Raw genomic sequence first — 14483 nt, forward strand, 5'->3', positions numbered from 1 at the left:
AGAAAAATGAGCAAAGCAAAACTTAGACTATATGAACAAAATGATAGTTACCAGAAAGGAAGGGAGAAGGGTCTGGGTAAATTATGGAAAAGGAGTCAGCTGTCTATGGGATAATGGAAACTAGACTTTTGTTGGTGCTTATAATATAAAATATACAGGTGCCAAATTATAATGTTATAAACCTGGAACTTATAAACCAATATTACTCCAGTAAAAAAATTTCTTTAAATCATGGTGAGATTTGTAAATAATGGGCAGTTTATTGCTTTGCCTTGGTTATTTTTGAGGTCTGGTTTGGGGGAGGGCATGCCCATTACTGTGTGTGTGTGTGTGTGTGTGTGTGTGTGTGTTTTTCTTTCAACTGCAGGAGTTAAGTATAGTAGCCTATGAAATTAACTCCCTTCCTCCCCACCACCAGGTGCTTGTAGTTTCTACCCAGGTAAGTATCTGGTACAATGAGAAGTGCATTGAAAATTATACTGCCTATAAACTTTTAAATGAGAAACATCATTAATGATTGGTGGTTATGCATGTCTATTTTTCTCTAGGCTAGTGGAGAGAGGGTGAATTTAACAATTGCTAGACCAGGGAAACCCCAGCCTAGTAACACTATTCGAGAAGCAGGAACTCAGAGCAGCAGCCAGCACCATGCGCAGCCACTTTACCACAGCAGACCCAACTCACATAAGGTGAGATGTTTTGTTTGTGTTTTTTAATTCACTCACCCTCAAAAGACCATTGTTACAAGTACATAAGATTTAAATGAATGATTTTATTCTGTTGGAAAAGGTGAACATAAGTGTTTGGTATGTGGGTTGCATATATTTTGCAACCTTGGAGAGTGTTCCTCAGCCGATAAAGATAGTTCCTCAGCCAGTAAAGATAGTTTCGTAGTGGGGAATATCCCTCTGCTAGGTGATTGATGGGAAGTATTTTATCTTCCAGAAATACCTATTTGTTAGTCATGCTTTAAAGTGGGATTTATCTTGAGTTGCTCATTTAAATTAACAGTTGGTTATATGATTAAGAAAGCATAATGGGGCCTCCCAGGTGGCGCAGCGGTTGAGCGCTGGGTTGCGAAGCTGCCCGCAGCCTCTGCGGCGCCGGTTCGATCCCCAGCTGCTCCCCGGCCACCAGAGGAGGGTCCCACATGGCGCGCAGACCTCTCCTGCCGCCCGCTGCTCACCTCAGCAGTGTTCTTCGGTCCTTCTGCCTGCTCTGCTCCCCGCTCTGACTCTGGTGAATTCTCTCACCCTCCCGCGCTTCTGACTGTACCCAGTGCATGTATAAACAAAAACAAACAAACAAACAAACAAAATAAATAAATAAATAAATAAATAAATAAATAAATAAATAAATAAAAAACATGCCTCTATTTAAAAAAAAAGAAAGAAAAAAAAAAAAGAAAGCATAATGAAGATGAGTCTACTTAGCATTGAGCAGGTTGCCCAACAAAATTAGATATGTGAACATTAGACATGAAAATCATAAATTTTGATAGGTATGTATATAGCATATTTCTTTTCATGTTACATTTTATAGAAATACCACCCAGAATCATTTAAAATTTCTGTATGTAGAGCTTTTTTATTGCTTCTTAAATATTTCACTGGTTTTATAATATATTCCTAGTCATTTATTTGTGCTGAGAATACTGACACTGTAAATTTAGTTGCAAAAATCAAAAAATGGTGGTACTTTGCTCCACTCAGTATTTACTTCATTTGATCCTTTCTTTGAACTCAAATTCCACCAGGCTAGGATTTTTAAAACAATATCTATCCAACTATGTGAAAATATAAACTAAATGTGAACTTTCAAAGTCCTTAAGTAAAATAAAATTGCTTTATTAAACACAACTTATTTTTTTAGTCTGCATAAAAACAAAAGTTTTCCTGTGTGCTTCTTAATATAAGTACACTATTTGAGAAAATAATTATCTTTAAAATATTTTAGGTACTTTAAGAAAGCATCACTTAAAGATACAAATATTTTTGGCCTATGAGTTTTATCTTGTTTTCTGAGCCTAAGTACAGACTTTGGTTTAGTAATTTTTTATAAATTATAACCTCAGATTTTGTTACCATATCTTTAAAACATACAAAATGTATGAAGGAAACCTATAATTTTGCCTTCATAATTACGACTATGAAAAAGAAGTTATGTTTTGGATAAGAATTTTGAATAGGAATTGCTTCATATAGTTTGCCCTTGCCTTGTAAGATATGTATATATTATTTAGTTACTTAGCAAATAAAGACAGTTTCTTAGTGGGGAAGGCCGCTCTGCCTGGTGATTGTTGAAATTGTTTAGTCTTGCAGAAATCTATGTTTAATCCCGCTTGAAAGTGGGATTTATCTTGGGTTGCTCATATAAATGTAGCTATGTGTATTCCTAGAGAATTTCTTTGAGACCCTTTTATGTCACTGAATTAAACAATAATTTGATGTCTATATTAACATTATGATTTTTTTGTTGTTACTTTATTTTTTTATATATTTTTTACATCATTGTTCATTTTTAAACAATATTTGCTTCCCTCCACCCCCTCAGGTGTAGTCTCCATAGAGTTTCCTTCCCCAGTGCACGCGTGCACCATCACCTCAGTCCCCTGTGCTCCTCCCTTCCTCCCTCTGATCCCTCTTCCTCCTCCTCCCCTGCAGTATGTCTCTGATTTATAATTGTCCGTTTTTACTTTGTTGTGTTTTGTACTATTATTTTTTTTACACTGATGTCTTACTTGGTTCCCCTATATTCCTGCTGTAAGTGAAACCATCCGATATTTTTCTTTTTCCTTCTGGCTTACTTCACTGAGCATAATTCCTTTTAGCTCCATCCACATTGCTGCAAATGGCATGAGTTTATCTTTTTTAATTGCTGAATAATATTCCATTGTGTATATATACCACATCTTCTTGATCCAGTCACCTATTTTGGGGCATTTGGGTTGTTTCCAGGTTTAACCTATTGTAAATAGTACTGCAATAAACATGGGTGTACAGGTGTTCTTTTGAATCAATGTTTTTGTGTCCTTTAGGTAGATCCCTGGGAGTGGAATTGCCGGGTCTTATGGTAGCTCCATTTTTAGTAGACTGAGGAACCTCCAGACAGCTTTCCGTAGTGGTTGGACCAGTTTGCACTCCCACCAGCAATGTAGGAGAGTTCCATTTTCACCACATCCTCGCCATCATTTGTTGTTGCTTGTTTTTTTGATAAGTGCCATTCTTACTGGTGTAAGGTGGTATCTCAATGTGGTTTTGATTTGTATTTCCCCTGATTATAAGGGATGTTGAACATTATTTCAAATGCCTGTTGGCCATTTGCATTTTCTCTTTGGAGAAATATCTTTTAAGTCCTTCTGCTCATTTCTTGACTAGATTATTTATTTTGTTTTTGCTGAGTCGTGTGGATTCTTTTATATCTTTGTGATCAGTCCCTTATCAGTTGAATGGAGTGCAAAGATTTTTTTCCCAATCAGTGGGGTGTCTCTCTATTTTGGTTAGTCTCTTATGCTGTACAGAAGCTTTTCAGTTTGATGTAATCCCAGGTGTTTATCTTTTCCTTGACTATCTTTGCTTTGGGTGATGAGTCTTTAAAGATGTTATTGCGATATATGTCTTGTAGTGTTTTACCTATATTTTCTTCTATATATTTTATGGTTTTGAGTCTTATATCTAGTTCTCATCCATTTTGAGTTGATTTTTGTGCACAGTGAGAGGTAGTGGTCTAGTGTTTATTTTTTTTTCATGTAATGGTCTAGTTTTCCCAGCACCATTTATTGAACTAACTGTCCGTGTTCTATTGCATGTTCTATGCTCCTTTGTCAAAGACCAGTTGTCCATATAAGTGTGTTTTTTATTTCTGGACTCTCTATTCAGTTCCATTGGTCTGTGTGTCTGTTTTTGTTCCAATACCAAACTGTTTTAATTATGATGGCTTTGTAGTATAGCTTGAAGTTTGGAAGTGTGATACCTCCTTTCTTCTTTGTTTTCATTAGTAGGGCTTTGGCTATTCATGGTTTTTTGTGGTTCCATATGAATTTCACCGTATTTGTTCTATTTCTTTGAAGAATGTCATTGAGATTTTTATTGGAATAGTGTTGAATCTGTATATTGCTTTTGGTGGGATGGACATTTTAATAATTCAACATTATAATTTCATACAGTTTTTAAAATTGTACTTCCAACATTCATTTAGAAAAGTCTGTTTCATGCTATTTGTTTGGGGTATATACATTTTTCTCTCTTAACTGTTAATTCTTATTCTCTTTAGTTTTATGTGACAATTTTTTTAAATAGAAGTGCTAAATTTTTTGTTACTCTGGGGACTCTGCAAACATGATTGGTTAGAATAAGCATATGAAATACTTTTAAGTATTAATTTAGCTATTTACTACTTATGTCTGGTTATTGCTATGTCAAATATGGATTTAGAAAAATAAAGGTCTCCTAGGATAAAAAAACACAAATTCACCAAAACAACCAGTTTGGATGAATTTGTGTTTGTTTTTTTGTTTGCTTACTTCCAGGAGTGTCTTGGTAATAAGTAGCAATAACAAATTTTAGTAAAAGTGTTTTTCCCCTGAGAATGTAGTATGTTGGTAATTTATCCAAAATTCAGTTATTTCATATCCTTGTAGCTTTTCATGATAGCTTCAAAAGTAGATGTGTACCTGCCTCTGATAATCCCTATATGTAAGAATCAGAAGATAGGTCTATAACTTTTTTCTGCTTTGGAACTTAACAGTTCCTCAAAAAGTTAAATATAGAGTTACTATATGATCTAGCAATTCCATTCCTAAATTTTCTGGATTTTAGTAAAACCCACACTTTACCATTATATTAATCTGTCAACTTTTCTTTCAAAGAATAGAGGAGATAGAAATAAGTTGACTTGTCTTTAAAATCTTAGAATTCAAATGCACTATTTACTTTTATAGGGTTGGTCATAGCTTAGAGCTCAATATAATTATATATATGACGTGCTTATTTTACTTTGATCAGCAGTTTTGAATTTTTTGTTCCATAAATAGTCATGAGAGTATAGTAGTACAAAATTTGACCTTGTGATTCATAACTCAGTGTAGTGTTTGTATATATGAAGAACTATGTATTACTTTCAGTTCTAGATTAAGTAATTTTAAAAAAATGACTTTATAGTTACCATATAAGTTTTTTTTTTAACTTCAGTTTAAGCTGTCTTTACTTCAGTTGTCTATTATTCATTATCCAATAAGTTTCCCTTCTCATGTTGTAGGATCTTACCACGTGTGTTACATGCCAAGAAAAACATATAACTGTGAAGAAGGAACCACATGAGTCCCTTGGAATGACAGTAGCTGGTGGCAGAGGAAGTAAAAGTGGTGAACTGCCCATCTTTGTAACCAGTGTGCCTCCTCATGGCTGTCTTGCACGAGATGGCAGAATCAAGAGAGGTAAATTAGAATCTTGAGTAATTTCACCAGATCTTCTCTCTAAATTCAACTCACAGTTTTTAAAAATAAAGAATATTTTGCAAGCATTCTACTAAACATACCTTTTTTAAAAATCCTTTAAAATACTCCATGCATATGTAAACATGAAACCTTCCGGTAATGTTTAAAAGAAGCCTAATCAAAATCGCCAAAGCTTGATGATATTTCTGACAGTTACTGTTGGATTTTATTATGTTGGAAAAGACTGTCTAAGAATCATGCTTCCCACATTATGGCAGACTAGACATTCTAAAGGACTATGATGTTAAAATACAAATGTTGCATAAAATAGAGTCTGAGTTGGGGGGAGGGGCCCACCAGAAGAGGTGGAGCAGAAGACATACTTTATAATATAAAGGTAGGGCCTCCCCGGTGGCGCAGCGGTTGAGCACTGGGTTGTGAAGCTGCCCACGGCCTCTGCAGCGCCGGTTCGATCCCCGGCTGCTCCCCGGCCACCAGAGGAGGGTCCCACATGGCACAGAGACCTCTCCTGCCGCCCGCTGCTCCCCTCAGCAGTGTACCCGGTCCTTCTGCCTGCTCTGCTCCCTGCTCTGGCTCTGGTGAATTCTCTCACCCTCCCGCACTTCTGACTGTACCCAGTGCATGTATAAACAAACAAACAAATAAGTAAATAAAACATGCCTCAAAAAAAAAAAATAATATAAAGGTTTTAGGGATTAACTCATTAACAATTTCACATTTCCGTCTATCTTAATCTAATTTGGAGTGGTAATAGTAAAAATAATATTCTCCATATATTTGGTTTGTTCTTATGGAAAGGTGGGTCTTAAAAACTATTTTTCCAAGAATGAAGTTGAATCCCTATCTCAAACCACTATCAAAACCTAACTTATAATGGGGTAGGCCTGAATGCAAGAGCTGAATCTTTTAGAACAAAACACAAGTGTAAATCCTTATGATCTTGGATCAGGTAATGGATTAGTCACTGGTTTTATTAGATATGACACCAAAAACAAGCAACAACAACAAAAAGATAAACTAGACTTTATCAAAATTACAGTTCTTGTGCTTCATATTTGTGTTTTCATATTTGTGTTTTCACAATAGCCAGAAAGGGCAAACAACCCAAATGTCCATAAGCTGATGGATGGATTAACAGAATGTGCTATATCCATACAGTGGAATGTTACTGGCCATAAAAAGGGATGAAGTATTAATATAAGTTACAATATGAATGAATCTTGAAAATAATATTTTAAGTGAAAGAAGCCGGTCACTAGAGAACATGTAGCATTCCATTTGTATGAAATGTCTAGAATAGACAAATCTATAGAGAAAAAAAGTAGATTAGTGGTTAGTTAAGGCTGGGGTAAGGGAGAGGGTATGGGGACTTGGGAAAGGAGGTGACCTAAAAATGACATGTATGTGTGATGGTTGCACAACTGTGACTGTGCCATAAAATTGTGTACTTTAAATGAGTAAATTGAATAGCATATGAATTACCTCTTAATAAAGCTGCTTGTTTTAAGTTAATTGTCCGATTGTGGACTTTAGGGTAATTTTATTTCTTATTACTTTGTGATTTTTCTACAATGAGTGTTTTTTACTTTAATAATCTAAAAAAATGAATTGGGGAAAGAGGTATGTCTATAGGCTTTTTTGGTACAAATATTTGTGCTTCCTACAAAACTAATCCTTTCCTTCCTAACCTTTTATATAATCCTCATTGCCCTTTTTTATTATATTACTTGGCAAAGCCCAATTTTTTTTTTTTTCCTCAAGCAAGACATGTTCAAATCTCAAGTTTTATTTCTTTGTGTAGGCTCAAGAATGTCTTTTCTTTACAATTTGATATGTTTGTGCTGAATGAACTATGTAGGTCTGTCTTCATGTATAAAACTGTGCAATTATAAGGTAGACTGTATTTAAAATTCATTTCTAAGAGCAAAGGGTCAATTAATATTTGAATTGGAAAGAACTGTTGAAATCAGTGAAACTCAAGGAAGAGAAATGGATCTATCCACAGCTTGTATGTAACTAAACCAGGGCTAATGACTAGAATTTCCAGTGGAATCACAGTGCCTTAAGTCACACTTTTTCCTATAAGTTACGAATTATTTAAAATTTTTTAATTGTTTTGGAAGGTTTTCCATGAATTGGATTTTTTTCCCTCAGTGTTATAGATTACAAAGAAGGTGTAAAAACTGTTTGTTTTTTTTAACCATATCTGAGGTATTAGAACTAACTTATTGATGAGTTTACAGATAATTTACAGGGAAATAATGGTAGCTTGACTCTTTTTTTTTTTCCTTCATTTGAACAGGTGATGTTTTATTGAATATCAATGGCATTGATTTGACCAACTTAAGTCATAGTGAGGCTGTTGCCATGTTGAAAGCCAGTGCTGCATCCCCTGCTGTTGTCCTGAAAGCACTTGAGGTCCAGATTGTTGAGGAGGCAACTCAGACCACAGAAGAGCAGCCAAGTACCTTCAGTGAAAATGAGTATGACGCCAGCTGGTCCCCGTCATGGGTCATGTGGCTTGGGCTTCCAAGGTATAGGCAACTCCTTTGTTTTTTTGAGAAATAATCATAGTTGCAACTTGGTTGGTATTTAACAACAAATTCACTTAGGAAGGGGGAGAAAGAGTAACAACATTTGAAAGAGTAACAACATTAAATCACATTACAAAAGAAAATAGTCATTTTTCTTAGTTATTATATTTTAAAAAGATTAATTTTAGTAATTAGGACTTGAGTTAAAGAGACTTTTATCTGTTATCAAAATGAATAAAGTAATTCTGTCATTCTTAAGAAGGCTCTTAGTAGGCTATCAATGAAATTGGATGTTCAGTCTCTTTCTTTGTAAATCTAACTTTACCAGTGCTCATTTTGATACATGCTGAGACTTCATGTGCATTCTTCACCAGGAAAGCCAAGTGAAAGTGGGGGAACTCTCCCTATACCAGAACCCTTTCTGAGAGCCCCTTATTAATTATTTTAATTATTCCTGAAAGTCATGGTATAAAGTTTATTGTTTATTGGACATAATAGTCTTTAAGCCAAAAAATTGGTGTTCAAGAGTGGCTACTCTTAATCACCTTTAAAAAGGGTTTACTGTGGCATGAGGGCTGTGACCAGCCAAGACACTATGGCTTATGAAAGACTGACCCCTATGACGTTTGTATAGTTTGGTATTATTATATTTGTTTCAAATCAGTTTAGATTGTTTATGTATGTAAGAATCCTGAAACCAATGTGTAATGAGACATTTTGGTTCTTAACCAAGTCTGAAAATTATGATTCCTTAAAATTTAAAAAAAAAAAAAAAAAAACACTGTAAGAACCTGTTAGTTTCTGAGTTGTCTAACTTCATTTGTAATAAATTTATAATAACAACTAGCATATGGTTTATGAAGAACTTTCACATAAAGAATGTTAGAAAAAGCAAGCACATTCTTGGATTTCATTTGCTAATAATCTAGCTTGCTGACTTGTCCTCTTGGTTAAAAAAAACTTTCTAGGCCTAAAGCTCTAACAGAATTCATATCTTAGGAACTTGAATCTCAGGATTCAAGTTTGTATTTGGACATTGTAAAGAGACAGATTTTATAGTGACAAAGGCAATTTAATGTTTATTTATGTTTATTTTTTATGTGTTTATTCCATGTACCAGAACTGATTAATTTTTTTCCATTGAAAAGCTAACATAGACTTAAATGGTTGGTATTCAACTCCTGTCGACATGCTATCTAAGTTGTGAGTTTCAGTCATCAGAGGAAACTTCATTTATCTTGTAAAATACTCAGCCCCATATTTGACTTGTCAGTTTAAAACTAGAATGTCAGAAAGTCTCCTTCATACTCCAGTGGGCAAGAAGTTGTCTGAGTTGTTCAGCCAAGCAGGTCTGTACCACAGCTTTGAGGTCACTATTTTTACCTCTGTTGAGGCATTTTCTAGTGTGCCAGGAAGGATAACAAAGTTTTTAGGTGAGAAAATATGAAAGATAGTAAAATCTATTTTTGAACTGACCTGTGTCAATGAAAGTCCTTACTGTGTGGATACCCAGAAGTCTATTGTATACAAACCTGTATCAGCAACTGCATATCAGATGGTACTCATGGCCCCTTTAAGCAGGTATCATATTACATAGAATGGCAACTCTGCTCTCTGGAAAAGGGAGATTGTCCCACTGCAATTTTCAGCGAGGATACCAGACAATTGTTTGGTTTTTGCAGGAGATTAAGAACAATGAAAATACCTGTACTTTCTCTAAAACACCAGGCCAAGACATGGGACCCTACTCTATCCCAGAAGCCTTTTAAAAAACGCTTTCTTATTAGTGAGCTAAGAAACTAACCCAAATTAGAAGTTCTAGCATATTACATGTTTTTTACAAACTTGGATTAAGAAATCTTTAATTTCAGTGCCATCGGTGCCTCTAGTCCAATTTTACCTGAAAATGAAAGGTATTTCCTCTTATAAAGAGGTGTTTTTTTATATCATTTAGTTTATTTTTATTTTTAAATTTTACTCAGTGCTTGTTCCCAACTCCATTGTGACCCCCCCCCCCGCCTTCCTAGACATCCTTCAGACTGGCAGTATCATTAGAGTCTCCCTTAAAAGAAAGCATTTTGCACAAAGGAAAAAAGAACAAATATTTCCTCATATGGATTTTAAATAGGGATAACTATCTTACTGCTTTTTTGGAAACTACTACTGTTTATTTTCTTTTCATTTAAGTGAGATCGGTAATACTCAGCCTTTTCATACCACTTTTTTGTAGATACCAATTTTCTAGGTACAATTGAGTATCAGAATAGACACAGCACCATTTTTTTTTTTTTTTTACAAATTTCTCAGGTGTAAATTGTAACCAAGTTTTTTTATGTGTATGTGTGTATGTATTTTATGAAGAGAAGGCTAAAAAGAGTTTGAGAAATTTGATTCCACCTAGGACTGTATCTGTGCTAGAAGATGGATAGTCAAAATAATATATTTAAAACAAAGTAAAGTAGCCCTTTTTCTTTTTCCAGCAGTAATAAATATAACATGGAGTTACAACAAAGATGACTAGGCCATAAAAGCCTCCACATTAATTTCTTTCGTGATTTTTCTTTTTACTAATAGTGCCCTTCATAGCTGCCATGATATAGTTTTGCGAAGAAGCTACTTGGGAAGTTGGGGCTTTAGTATTGTTGGTGGATATGAAGAGAACCACACCAATCAACCTTTCTTCATTAAAACCATTGTCTTGGGAACTCCTGCTTATTATGATGGAAGATTAAAGTGAGTCTTGTTATATTTAATGACATAATTTGTGTTTATTGTGGGGACACAGTCTAGACCAGGGGTCAAATCCAGACCCAGCCTTTGACTATTCTTAAAAGTGAAGTTTGATTTAAACATGGCCACGCTCATTTGTGTACATTTTTATTGTCCTTGGCTGCTTACCATCTGGTACTTTACAGAAAAAAGTTGCCAACCCTGAAGTATCATCTTTACCATTCCACCACACATAGCTATATTTTGTTAAGCTAAGAACAGGCACTGAATCTAAGTCATTTGACTAGATACATCATGAGCTAACAGCCAGCGCTGAACGTTTTTTCTAGACAACCCACTCAATATCAGTCCTGTCGTTAGATGACTGTTTTTTTTTTTTTTTTCTCCATAGCTCTTATGTCTACCTAACATTAAATTCATGCAAATTCTATAAAGGAGGGATTTGTTGTTTTACTGTTATATCCCTGCATGTATAATAAAGTCTCAATAGATATCTGATGAGTGAACATGTAATAACTTACAGTGTGCCTGGCACAGTGCTAAGTACTTGTGATTATGTTATTGAATCTTTGTGACAACCCTATGAGGTGTTATTGTTGTCATTAATCTTGTTTACTAAAAGATGGCTAAAGTTTGGAAAAGTTAAGAAACATGCTCATAATCAAATAACTGAAAGTGGTTGACTGCAATTCAAATCCAAGATTCCAAAGTCTTTGCCATTACTTCCTCCTGCTAGTTGCACCACTGGTCAGAAAATACTTACTCAACCTATGTGCTGCCTCTTTTCCTTTCAAAGACCAGGCCCTGGGAAATGAAAGAGGTGTTATAGCAAGAGATTATACAAACAGAGGAGATGGGTTGTTAAAAGTTCTTAGTGCCTTGTTTTTGATGAAAGAACCAGTTCTTAAGTAATAAACGTTGGTATATAGTATACAGAATACTGTACACATAGAGAGTTTGTACTGTCTGCAAACAGAAAGTGACATCTTAATAATATTGTGAAAAGTTGAGAAGGGTCAGTGTGCACTAAATCAGTGTTAAATTGATAATGAAGGGAAGGGAAAGGAGACATATTATTTTTGGAGGAAGAAAGGGGAGAAATGAATTAACCATTCTCTTACCACAGTTACTCAGCCAGTCTGGGATTTAGTTAGTTAGATTACAGTTTACATTTTGTCTACTTCCAAAAGAAATTAGAGCAGCTAACAATAACATGTCATATTTTTATTATAAACTAAAGACCAAAAATCATGAAGGATTAAAAAGTTCTTCAAATTCATCCTTCATTTGTATAATTCTGCTTAGATGACAGTGAGTATAATAACTGAGAGAAAAGGAAGTATAGGTTTTATTCTCAACTTATGAGCTCTAAAAATGAGTAGAGAAATACCAGTAAAAATTATAAGCTACTACCTCCAAATGCATTATTTGGTATCTTTTAAAGAGGCAACAGATTCAGTCACCAAGTTATATTTTACTTAAGCGAATATATTTGCCCTTGAAATTTGCCCACCAGTCAGAGGAGGTTGCACAGGACTGTCCCTGATTAACAAGAGAAAGCCAACAGAGGCTTAAAAATCATCCCAGATGTTTTTCAAAGTAGATAATACACCCTTATCACCAGTAAATGGTTAAGAGAGACTGTTATTTTCATGCTAAGTAAAATCTCAGGATTATGTGTTTAATGACATGACAACAGTAACAGTCTGTCTCTGTTCTTCCAGGTGTGGAGATATGATTGTGGCCGTGAATGGCCTGTCAACTGTGGGCATGAGCCATTCCGCGTTAGTTCCCATGTTGAAGGAGCAGAGGAACAAAGTCACTCTGACGGTTATTTGTTGGCCTGGCAGCCTGGTGTAGATTTTTGAAATTGATTTTGAGTCAAAAACTTCCTTTTTTAGGTTTTAGAAAGAAAAACATGTAGTTTATTGTTTCTGATTTTTAGGAGCTACTAAGCTGGTATGTGCAGGGCCAAAACCACTAAGGTTGTCCTTTTGTTTTTATTTAAATGATTTTCCTCAAGTTAGCCACATTTCTTTCAACTTGAAAGTCTTCCACTAACTCTTGTGAGTTTGTATATTCAGAAATCAGACTCTCAGTTGTCAGAATGTGACCTGTAGTAATGAATGAAGCCTGCTCAAACTGTGACCCAACCAGCTGACTGAGCTACCAGTGGTTCTTTGTTTTTGAATAACTGAATCATAAATGAGTTACACATGCCCAAGACTAGTGTAGTAGCAATAGCATTTGCTGCCACTGTGGCAGCCAATGGAATACATTTTTAATCTGGATGAATACCCTTTCCCATATATAGGTGCCAACATTTCAAAACTCCGTACTGTTTATAAGGTGATTTTTCTGGCTTATTTTTACTTTAATCTCTCAGTGCTCGTAGATGATGAAGACATTAAGTCTGATACCACTAAAGAGATTCTTTCTAATTATGTACCATTATTAGAATAGTAGAGAATAAAGGATAATGTTACCCAGTGACAAAGGAATTTGGGAGGTAATTATAGTTTAGTGCTGTAGATGGTAAAAGCTGCATTTACTTGAACAGTCCAAAAGCATTAAAGATTCATTTCCAAAGGAATGTTTTTGTTATGTAGGAAAGTTTTGAAGCAGTTTTTGCTAAAAATCATTTTCTAGAGTTTGTATTATATTTATCAGCAATCTTGGCTGGAAATGTTTTTATGATATGCAATTAAACTAAATAATAAAGATGAACCCATATTGTTATCAAGTATACATTCATAACTAAATAGGCAAAGGTAGACCTTTTTTATTTTATTCTAATAAAAGAGCATTGAGTATTTTAGAACCCTTATTTTTTCCAGCTATTTCTTTTCTTATGAACTTAATTATTTCAAGAAAAGACTGAAAAGTTTCATTTTTTTATCTGAAATGGTTGTTTTAGATGTTAGTGTCTTTCAATCAGTTCTTGGTCACTGGACTTTTATATTTTTGAAATGTTTTTGAAAGCTATGACCAGCCCATTTTGTTTGCCCTTTACACTACAAGGTTGTCCTTTAGAAGAATACATAAAGAAGTGAATATGAGAAAAATATCTTTACCTTATTAATATTATGCATACTTGAAAAAAAGTTTCATTTAGAAACCTAGTTCAGAATCTGAGCTAATTTACAAGTGACCTCTGTAATAAATAGTATTGATTATCAGAGAATGTATTTCAGAATACTACAGTATATTATGAAGCATGCCCACTTTATTTTCAAACTTAGCAATTGTATTGCTGGGATTTATTGTATCTGTAGCATGTCACTGATTATTCCAGGTAGTTTTGTAATGTTTTTTTAAACATATCTCTTTTGAATAAATAAGAAATGGCAACAATAATTGCTACTGACTTGTTCAACCCCTTAGCTACACTGTGTGGTCAATATTTAACCAACACACAGTGGAATGCCCCCTACAGTATATTACTGTTATGTGATGATTGACTTTTGAAGCAATTTGATATTGAAATGCTTTGATATTCTAATTGACACGGAACAAGTTTTTTTCCTGCTTCCCAAATAGAATTTTATAACCTACTTTGCTATTTTTTTAAACATTTTATAAGAATGCATCATTTCTTGGGGAGTGACCATCCATCAACAAATATCCTACTGCTACTTTACTATATAGAAAATACTTTGAACCCAGTGGTATAATGAGTATTTTGAAAGAAGAATTTTTTTCAATATTATTTTTATCATGGAAAACTTGGAGTCAGCCTAAGCTCTCCATTTTATTACAAAAAA

The 14483-nt window shown here is 34.5% G+C and overlaps 1 protein-coding gene across 1 annotated transcript in view; it reads left to right on the forward strand.

The window, feature by feature from the left end:
* Positions 1–12579, forward strand: part of LNX2 (ligand of numb-protein X 2) — a gene marked incomplete at both ends in the record, with an annotated part of 30232 nt that extends 17653 nt beyond the window's left edge. The window contains 5 exons of the mRNA XM_084235231.1: positions 549–689; positions 5257–5434; positions 7758–7989; positions 10564–10722; positions 12444–12579. Coding sequence (XP_084091357.1) covers positions 549–689; positions 5257–5434; positions 7758–7989; positions 10564–10722; positions 12444–12579 — 846 coding nt within the window. The remainder of the gene's footprint in view (positions 1–548; positions 690–5256; positions 5435–7757; positions 7990–10563; positions 10723–12443) is intronic.
* Between the last annotated feature and the right edge of the window lie 1904 nt (positions 12580–14483).

This window comes from Talpa europaea, assembly GCF_964194135.1.
Source record: "Talpa europaea genome assembly, chromosome: 6".
Lineage (NCBI taxonomy): Eukaryota > Metazoa > Chordata > Mammalia > Eulipotyphla > Talpidae > Talpa > Talpa europaea.